Source organism: Anarhichas minor, unplaced genomic scaffold (assembly GCF_050575085.1).
Source record: "Anarhichas minor isolate MPS153535 unplaced genomic scaffold, ASM5057508v1 ptg000022l, whole genome shotgun sequence".
In the NCBI taxonomy this organism is placed as follows: Eukaryota; Metazoa; Chordata; class Actinopteri; order Perciformes; family Anarhichadidae; genus Anarhichas; species Anarhichas minor.
In genome coordinates this window covers 1,776,714-1,786,989 of record NW_027466468.1, presented here as the reverse complement: position 1 = coordinate 1,786,989, position 10,276 = coordinate 1,776,714, and the positions used below count along the sequence as shown (strand labels likewise).

General features: G+C 42.5%; 1 protein-coding gene across 1 annotated transcript in view; it reads right to left on the bottom strand.

Annotated features, from left to right (window-relative positions):
• Positions 1 to 330: 330 nt before the first annotated feature.
• The window catches only part of me1 (malic enzyme 1, NADP(+)-dependent, cytosolic), a 72,607-nt gene continuing 62,661 nt past the window's right edge, over positions 331 to 10,276 (bottom strand). The window contains exons 7-14 of the mRNA XM_076096490.1: positions 5,064 to 5,173; positions 4,509 to 4,606; positions 3,479 to 3,592; positions 2,874 to 2,979; positions 2,464 to 2,606; positions 1,962 to 2,135; positions 1,419 to 1,517; positions 331 to 937 (exon numbers count right to left, since the gene is read on the bottom strand). Coding sequence (XP_075952605.1) covers positions 770 to 937; positions 1,419 to 1,517; positions 1,962 to 2,135; positions 2,464 to 2,606; positions 2,874 to 2,979; positions 3,479 to 3,592; positions 4,509 to 4,606; positions 5,064 to 5,173 — 1,012 coding nt within the window. The 3' untranslated portion in view covers positions 331 to 769. The remainder of the gene's footprint in view (positions 938 to 1,418; positions 1,518 to 1,961; positions 2,136 to 2,463; positions 2,607 to 2,873; positions 2,980 to 3,478; positions 3,593 to 4,508; positions 4,607 to 5,063; positions 5,174 to 10,276) is intronic.

The following is a 10,276-nucleotide window of genomic DNA, read 5'->3' as shown; positions in this document are numbered from 1 at the left end:
CAATGACAGAAATGGGCCTCTAGAGGGAGACGGAGCACCTTAAGACGCATTTCAGAAACACCTTGGAGCATTTTCAAGTTGGCGGTGATGTATGACGGTTATAAGGCTAAAGACTAAATGAACAGTTCGTACATTCTGTCTCGCCTGATGATAAAGCTACAGAAAGATACCGAAGTCAGCGTCAGAAGAGAATAACTTTTGTTTACAGCATTTCTCCATGAAGGCTATTTTAAAAAAAATTCTAATATCTTTACCAGAAGTCCCTTTTATATCCAAGTCTAACTCTCAAACACACTCGTCTTTTTCCAGTAAGAATGCATCAGTCAGACATTAATCAAAACCATTTTTATTTGACAAAGAGTTTTCGGATAACTGTGTTAACACAGTCATCAAGTAGCTGGCAATTACAGCTCAACTAAAAGTAACCTGCGAAGGACTTCCCTTGAATATATTATCATAAAATGTAATGTGATAACAACCATTAGTGCAATATTTCAGAACGTCTGTAAACTGCTTCCTGTTTCTCATTTCATCGGCGTCCTTCCCTCTTGGTGATCCATAAATTTGCATTTTCTTAAACTGGCATTTTAAACTACTGTGCTACAATAAATACACAAAGCCCAATACCTCTGCATGTGTTGCTACCACTGATTTCACAATCACAAATAAATGAGAAAACTCCTACACACAGCCACTTTCTTAACCCAACGTCACTGCCCGTCAGCTAGCGTACCCCTCCAGGGCTCGTTGGGTCTCTCTGTGCAGTGCATTACAGTTTGCATGTCTGCACAGTCATGCTGTCCTCTGGCCAGCAGTACGAGTCCACAGCAAACTCGTCATAGTCAGTGCTATAGGTGAGGGAGTGCAGGTAGGCTTCTTTGTCGGACGGCTCCGGGCGAAGTGTCGCCATGTTGTGCTCATAGGCATACTCCGTGATCTGTAATGCACAGGGTTTGAGAAGTTTTTTTTTAAGCTTCACAAGCGCTCATACAACTCGACTCAAAGAGACATGACAACAAAGGTAAAAGTGGGCTGGATATTTAGCAGGGGTCTGGGGGTCCTCCCCCGGGATATTTTCAGCGTCCAACAGTTCCCTGCATTATGCACCAACTTATGGGAATGTTGTTCTTTTTATGTTAAGGAAAACATAAAATTCAGGTGACTCACGGCTTCCGCTCAGCCCTTTTGTTCTGAGCATTTAGAAGCAACAGTTTTCATTATTTATCAATGCATTTTCATCATATTTAATGTTTATCATACTATAATGAATTTTCAACAAAGGCTCAGTTGGACAGGCATTGCCATGCTGCCAGCTCCAAAACCACAGATGAATGATACGTCTACAACGATGCACAGTGTCGACTGTAAAGCCCTTTAAGGTGCATCTGCCCTTCATTGTGTGCGCACTGAGCTCTGACCTTGACAGCCAGTTTGAGAGAGACGTCCCTGATGGAGCTGAGAGGAGGATACAGCCTTCCCTCTGCCAGGTCTTTCTCTGTCACCAGGCGAGCGAGAGCCTGTTGAAAGGTGACACACACAGCTCATGTTACTAGAGAAGGAAATCATCAAAACATACCTCCTTGTGTTGCACGAGTGTGATCACTCTCAGCAACAGTGGTCTGAAACGTTGAGAAATACGACATCAGGCATAAGTGCTCCAGTAAATTGAATCTGTCGCCTTCATAAACCCAAGAAAAATCACACATGAAGTATTAGTTTTATGGATGAATGTGTGAAGAGGTTAAATTAGACTATTGGGTAAATTCAGCAGTATAATTAGTATATAGTGTTGGTGGCATTACTTTTGATATTTGTGGATATTTCAGTATGCACCATAGTTTTTGTACAACCATTTTAAAGTTACAGTATGACATTGCTTCATTTTCCAACACCAAACCGTATATCAATAATGTAAAAGTTGTGAAAAGGGTGTGTGTACACTGTACATGTGGGTGTGCTACCTCTGCTGCAGTGAGGAAGATTTCCTCAGTGATATGTCGGATGGCGCAAGCGGTGACAGCCAGGCCCACTCCGGGGAAGATGTAGGCGTTGTTTCCCTGACCAGGGAAGAACGTCCTCCCGTCAGACAGGGTGACCGGGTCAAACGGGCTGCCACTGGCAAAGATGCCCCGCCCCTGCAGCACAATGAGGTATAACAATAGTCTCATTGTTACCTCCGCCAAGAAGGTTGTTTTCATTTCAATTCGTCGGTTGGTTTGTTTGTCTGTCAGCAGAATTACGATAAAAACTACCGGCCCAATTTTCATGAAACTTGTTGTGCAGGTGTTGACCTGACAGATGGTTTTGTTGCACAGAACTGTCGAAGAAGCCGTCATTGGAAGTGCCCTTCTAGTGACTATTATTACCAACTTTATTCACCCATTCATTAGAGATGACCAAGGAAATCATTCATAGCTATGTATGTGAGTATTATTGTGATGAATAAGGGCCCTCAGCGAGTACCCCTGTGAGTGTGTAGCACTGCTCGGCAGTGCATTCTGCTTTGCTGGTCGGGTTGCTGAGGGCAAAGATGATTGGCTGTTCATTGAAGGAAGCCATGTCTGTGATGATCTGCTGGGTGAAGGCCCCGGCAATGGCCGCCACACCTGAGACAGAAAGCAATCAATGTGCAACATGATATTTCATTTTCAGTCTTCCAACTTTAAACACATCTTCATTTTCCATATGACCCTAAACTCTCACTCAAGTCTACAATGTTAGGCTACTATCAGTCCTTTCTTTCTATGATCCCTTGCATCTAATCCATCAGCGTCACCTATCTGACACCACGCAGTCTGACAATCTGTTCAACACGTGGCGTCAAAATGGCTAACCGGCTGCCTCGTGAAAACATCAAGTGCTTGTTGTTTTACCAATGATAGCTGTAGGTTTCAGTTCCCGAACCACATCCTCCAGTTTCTTCATCTGTGGGTGCTGATGAGCAAACTTCTCCTTCTCGTGAGTCAGCTGGTCTCGACCCTGAGGATTTGGAGAAGAGGAGGACAATTAAAGACACAAAACCATCTGTGGAAAAATAGTACCAAAACACAGTTTGATACTTGGAGTCATTGACATTGCTCCCTAACACTTGAAGGAATGAGGGGTTTCTGGTAAGAGAGAGAAAAGCAGAGGTGAAGAGATGGGAGGTGGGATGGAGGAGAGTGGAAGAAGCAGTGAGAAAGCTGGGAGTTGAGGACAGTGAAGAGGAGGAGGAGGAATGAGGGATGAATCACATGGATATGGTGGACAAAACAGATGTGTAACAGATGTTGATGTTTTGCAGTGAATCCAAGGACAAACCTGTCACGTAAATTAACAAACCATAGGAAATGTTTATTCTTGATTGTGGAAGTAACTGCTTAGGAAAATCCACCCTTGTCATCTTTTCCAGGATTTATTTTTCTAACTGGACCGTTTATTCTGGTCAGATTTCATTGGATTATTGCACATGTGCATGTGCAGCACTTTATCAACACACTTTGACAACGAGACCCTTGGAATCGACCATCCAGATCTTTTTCAAGCACTCGTCCTTAGCGAGTCCCTCCTTCTCCATGGCCATGGCGACCAGCTCAGCAATCCCCATCGCTGCCTGGGAGCAAGACAAAAGAGGAGGGGGAGAGGAGCTGCATCATGACATCTCCATGATGCCAGCAATAGTCAGAAAAAATGTCCCATTAGACCGAACGACCCATTTTCCTGCAGTCCGTTCCCCCGAGCCCTGAGCAAACATGTATGTATCGATAGAAAAACACAGCAAAAGCAACAAAATGATCGTTCAAGACACAAGTGACTATCGCTTAGCTGTTGTTTCAGAGCAACCATGCTGTTTGTAATGTGTAGGTGCAAAGTGGTCTCATGGGAAGGTGAGTCATGAATGAGCATTCAAAGCTTAAAAGCATTTCAACAACAGTGACGCCAGGCAACAAAACTACTTAGTTAGGTTTAGGAAAAACATCAGGGTTAGGCCTAAAATAAGTACACAAACTAAATACATACCTAAACAAGTATAAGTACAGAAAACACGTCACAAACGTCACTTCAAGTCAACAAGACTTTTGTTTTCACACTGAACACGAACGCCGGTCTCCTGGGTATATTTTCTGATTTTTAACAACTGTATTATTAATGGGCTGATATTTAAATGAAAATATGGAATATATTGTGATTTATTGGAAGAAACCATCTGTGTAAAATGATGGAATGGAACAATGGAATGATCTTTTGTTTCATAGCCACATTTTCCTGCCACTGCGCAATTCACCTGTGAGACCGGCAGTCGAATCGGGCTCCTGAGATTGAATCGTCGTATAATCGACTATTCGGGGTCACTCCTACTACAGGTAGTTGGCTTCAATGAGCAAACTTTAGATAAATATTGCTGTTGTGTAACTGACATTACTTTTTTTAATGGTTTTATGTAAAAAATAAAATGAAATCAAACATGCTGTACTTCACTTTAAGATATTTATTTACAGTCTGTCTCGCTTCAAGTGTGCTGCACATACCTCTCCTGCACCTTGGAACACGATGGTATGGTCGCACATTTTGCTCTTGGTGACGCGGAGAGCGGCCAGGAGTCCGGCTACTGCCACTGCAGCGGTACCTACGGAGTTTTATAGTGCAACATCAACACTTTTTAGTTTAATATAGTCCTACTGATATTCTTCACAGAATGTGTGACATTCATGTTACTGCTGTACCTCCGAGAGTGACAAAGGAAACAAAACAGTTCAAATGAGGAATCAGATGTTTTCTTGCTTTATGGCAGATAATGAGCATAAATAAGAATATGGGGAAATCATTCATTCATTTATAACAACTGTGGAGTTAGAAAAGACTTAGAAAAGACTAAGAAAAGCAAATTGCAAATTGCTGAATCATTACTGCACGAGCACATGAGTGATTCCAACACATATTATTCATATTTTACACTGATCATAAGGTTTTATGAAAGAGAAATAAATGATTGGGTTAGCTGGACAGAGAAGGACGTCCATTTGTGTGTGTGTGTGTGTGTGTGTGTGTGTGTGTGTGTGTGTGTGTGTGTGTCGTTGAGTTACCTTGGATGTCATCGTTGAATGTGCAGTACTTGTTGCGGTACTTGCTCAGCAGCCTGAAAGCATTAACATTTGCAAAGTCCTCGAATTGAATCAGACAGTCCATTCCATACCTGAAGAAAAGGAGAAATAAAAGGAGATAACCTTTATTGAATGGTCATTTAATAGGCTTTTGCACACACACACGCACGCACGCACGCACACACGCACACACACACACACACACACACACACACACACACACACACACACACACGTATATAAAGAGAGCAGCCTCCACTTTCACAGACTTTGTTTCAGTCCTGAGGGGGGCGCTCTCCCACCACACTACACCACACAGGGCCAGAAACGAAGAGGGTTGATGTTAGCCTTTCAGAGCAGTATTTCAGTGGAGTGGAGTCTTTCAGTTTTCTGACTATGCACAGTTATATATAAAATATTTCAATAAATAGAGAGGAATACTTTTGTGTTATGTCTAAAGTCAAAATGAAAGATAGAACTTTGCACACTGTTTTGTTTCGTTGACGTTCGACAAGCTGACACCTGTTTTCCCCGACTTCACAATGAGAGGAGGTCAAACCTCCACAAAGGGGTAGAAGCACAAACCCACCCAATTTGGGGGGGAAATAACACAGAGCCCACCCAGTCTCCCAGTAAAGCAGCCGTGTTCAATTTTTACAAGAAGCTGCTCAGACATACAGTCAATACAGGAGCACAGGAGCCTCTGCGTGTGTGAGCTCCCACAGAAAACATCATACAATGAAAATAAGCCATAAGGCCGGCGTTATAAGTCTGTAAATTAGATTTAGCAGCGACAAAGAGGAATCCCGAGTCCTCGTGCCTTTCAACAGATGCAGCTTTTGTTCAGGGAATTTTACTGGATGTTTGCAGACATGCTGTTGCTGCTCTACAAGATGAAAGACAGGCCTTCAGCTGTAGGGGGGAAAAAAGGTGACCTGGTGATGGTGTGCAGGATAACATTAGGCCTATGTCTGAAAAGCTCATGGCAGATAGATGTAATACTATGCTCAATACTCTATATCAATAAAGATGTTCTGACATTGGCTATAACTGTAAAAAAAGTCAAGTCTTAATCATTTTATAATGTCCATGTATGAACTAAACTTTTGCCGCCTGAAATGATAACTGTCGCTAGCAGATTGGATCAGCTCGAGCTACCAAGCTAACTAAGCTAAGGTTAGCTTCATTAGTTGAGAAAAGGCTGTTAGGAGGAGGATTGATCAGCGTGTAGGCAAGTGTAACAACATCTTGGATAGCGAGTTTTGCTGCAGTGCTAACTTCCTCGAATCCAAAAAAGACCCAATTTAATAACCTGAAACTACTCTATGCTTTTTAGAAAATAATGCTAGGCTACTGCAGTAAGCTAGTTAGCCGGACAATCACGTCAGAGCAGATGGCTATATAGTTTCGTGAAGGCTAAAAGCTCTTGCAATACTTAGCAGGCTATCGCTCTCAATACAGCTTTCAAGCTGTGATTGGACAATCACTGTTTGGAAAATTCTCGCACAAAGTGAAACTGCAATTAAATGTAAGATTAAAAAAAAGACTCGGTGATGGACAAAACAAATGAGAACTGTTTGCAATTACAATTACAAAAGCAGGAGATATTTGGGATAACTAATGCTGTTTGAGTGACTGTCTGAAAGTATAGCCTGTAACTTTTATTACGTCTATTCCTCAGCTAGAAACAATGGGAGGAAAGGGTGAGGTTGTCTGAAACCTGTATTAAAAACACCAGGGATGTCTCAGTGAGTGGCGGAGGAAATTGGGGACAGGCCAAGCAAACAGGCCGAGCCGCCCCGGACCCCTCCCCCAAAGCCTGCAGGCCTGTCAGTCAACTGAACAACAGGGGGGAGGTGAAATCCTTCCTTGTCACATATGTTTTTCACAGTTAAGATACTGTTTTACTCCCTGTTCTCCGTTCGGTCTTTAAACTTTCTTTCTTTTCATGGAACCCCACCTCAGAAGGAAAGGAAGGTTATTGTCAAATTCACTCAAGCTGTTTCCCACTTGTTTCTGTGGCTGCTAAACGGCTTAAACTTTCAGCAGGAGGAGGATGAAGCTGAGCGGAAGCGAGGCAAGAAAGAAGTCCAACTGCAATAAAACCTAATGTCCCGATGAGAGAGAGCGCCATCGCCGGGTCACTCTTTATCCTCCCCGCTGCCACACTGCGAGACACCGATTCCTGATGCCGAGACTGACAGCCCGGCTGACTTACTGCCAACACGGCAGTAGCGCCGAGGAGAGAAATGTGTTTTCTATCAAGCAGAGAGCAGCACTAAAGCACGGAGAGCCTGTGAGAAGAGGAGGAGTAATGAGGCCAAGAAGGGAGCTGTAAACTTTTTCATTGTGTTGGGGCTTTTGGAAGACGGAGACAGGCGCCCTCTGGTATGGTTTGGTGCAACTCGCGCGCTGGAGAGGTCACACCAGTTCACGCAGAACCAACCTGTCTAAACAGAGAGCCCAAAGAGATGGACGTGTGAGTGTAGCGCTCTGCAGAAGCTGATACTCATGCTGCAACTATTCTCAGTAAAGACTGAGAGGATTAGAATCTAAGTTTACATATAAGAGTGAAAAACTATTTATTTCAAAATGCCAGTCAAGAAAGACCAGAGACTCCTGACAAAGACCTGACAACAACTGAGCTGTGAACACATGCATATGTATGGGCGTCCACTGACCATAAACTACAGAGTGACTATCTGTGGTTGTGGTACTGCGGAAAAGAAAGGAACATCTTCCCGATGCAGAAAGCTCTTTGGTCCTTGGCCTGAGCCATAAAGATAGAGGGAGTGTTTTTGACAACGTGTGTGTGTGTGTGTGCGTGTGTGTGCTTTGCCTACAACAGAACTCCTCTTTGGCCATTTGTGTTCGTCGTCCCTATTGTGCCTGAAAGTCTGTTGTCCGTCCTTGACGACCCTCCGAATGGAACGCCAACATCTGACAATGTACCTATTTGCCATCTGAATAGTGGGATTATTGTTGCTGGGTAACAACACAGGGAAACTGGAAATAAATGTGGTAAAGGTGCCCAAAGTGCCATAAAACGTTATGGTATCATTAATTATGCTGCAAAATTACAATTCTTACTTAAACATTACTTCAGGGAAATACACTGTAAAAGATTTTAGATATGAATTACTTATTAGTATAGTGTGCATGAATATTTTTAGCTTGGAAACTAAACATTGGGCCCCGGGAAAAGGGTTGATGTTAAAAAAATGTTATTTCTAGGTCGCTTCTCAAAGCAATTTTGGTCGCCCTTAGGCTTTTATCTCGTTTATCTTATCATTCATTTAATTGTTACTATTCAAATTCCTTTTGTATTTAAATGTATAAAATAACATTACATTTGGTGATGAGTGACTTTGAACTCAAAACAAAGTTCAGGACTTGTCTGCTGCCAAAGCAATGACTTTGTTCTCCCTCGAATGGCTGTTATGAAAAACAATAAAGAGAAGGTGTATCCCTGCTTTTGAGATTTGGCAGTGAGATCACTTTCCGTCTCTTCGTCTGGTGCTTTGACAACAACAGTGTCTGTTCAGTGACTTCTGAGACCAAAAAGGGCCTGCTGGGAAAGCACTCACATCCGTCACTATATGAGAAAACAGGCATGATCACCGGCTTCCCCTCCCATCTATAGGTTTATTCATGACAAATGGTTTTAATCAACAGTAACAGTGGATGATCACATGACTACTACGTGGGAAACAGGTTGTTCTTAGTGACTCCTGCAGCTCCCCTCAGCTTTACAGAGTATTTTAGCATCTTTCAGCTCATTGTTTTGGTTCCCTGGCTCACAACTTTACTGCATTGGTTCACTCTTGCTGCTCTCAGGGTATTTTTTTAGCTGCAGCAGGTAGCTGTTTTCAACAAGCTCTAAAAACCCCCGTAGACTACCTGCTCAGCACCAAACTGCTGATCGACAAAGTGAAGTGACTGAATCTAGCAGCTAAAGAACCACCATGTCAGTGGTGAGCAGCCAAACAGATGTAAAAATAGAGTAAATATTGGACTTTGGACATTCATCAGACGGACACCAACACATAATAATGCTCTGAATATGTAAAGAAGCAACTGTTTTCTACCCAATTTGGACATATAGTTTGTTTGAGATAGCCCAAAGTGGCCAACAAATCAGTTATTGCAGGTTGAAGCCCTGAGGTTAGAGCGTCTTGTGACGTATTCTTCAGTGAAACAGAATATTTCAGCGGTGTACAGTTACAAGAGGGATTTAAAACAAATCCTTTGGGTTTGATTGTACCGCTAAAAAAGTGGGCGGGCTTAGAATGTAGAGTAATAGGGAGCTACAGATTGATTGACGCATGGATGTCATTCTGTTACTGGTGGAAATTAGTCCGCACTAGCTTATGTAAGCACACTTCACATTTTGTTTTACAGGACAAAAAGATTATTGGATTTTGATATAATATATATAAAATACGAAATATGAATTATTATTTTTTGCATATATTGTTTAATAGGTGCACAGTATGACCTGGGATGTGATCTAAAAGGGATAAAAAGCCTTTATCATTTCATTCTGACTCTTGACATGAACTCTTAAATACTTCATACTTCATCAGCTCCATCAGGACCTTGTGGGCATGCCTCGATCAGATTTGATTGACAGTTGCCTGGTAAACAACCCCACACCTGTTATCAGATATTTTGACGGAGATACTGCCAAATCCTGATTGGTGCTCAGACATCACCTTCTTCCAACTAAGCCCCGCCCACTTCAAACCAGTCAAAACCTCACGTGTTTTTGCTTATTGCAAGAAGCCGAATGAGTAAAATGTAGGGCCTTTGAATTTACATTCGTCATTCTTTTGCATTGCACAAACTATATGAAGGCAGGTGTTTTGACTTATTGGATTTTCCCGCTGGAGACATCTGGAAACGGAAAAACAGCCAGACAGGCAGACAAGACACCTGCAGACGAGATGCTAAACCTTTCAAGCCACTGGGCCGCTTAAGCTATCTGCGAAATGCTAGCAGAACAACACAAAGCTCCTTTGTGCTTAAAACTTTTATACTGCAGCGATTTATGACGTGCCGCTATAATACGGGTCGAAGTATGAAAGAAAAATAGCTGGACTCATTGTTTTCTGGAGGAGCACTTTCACGGTGTCTTAATACTGCCAAACCAGTCCAATGTATTGAGAATAACTGCTTGTGACTTTATCATTAAT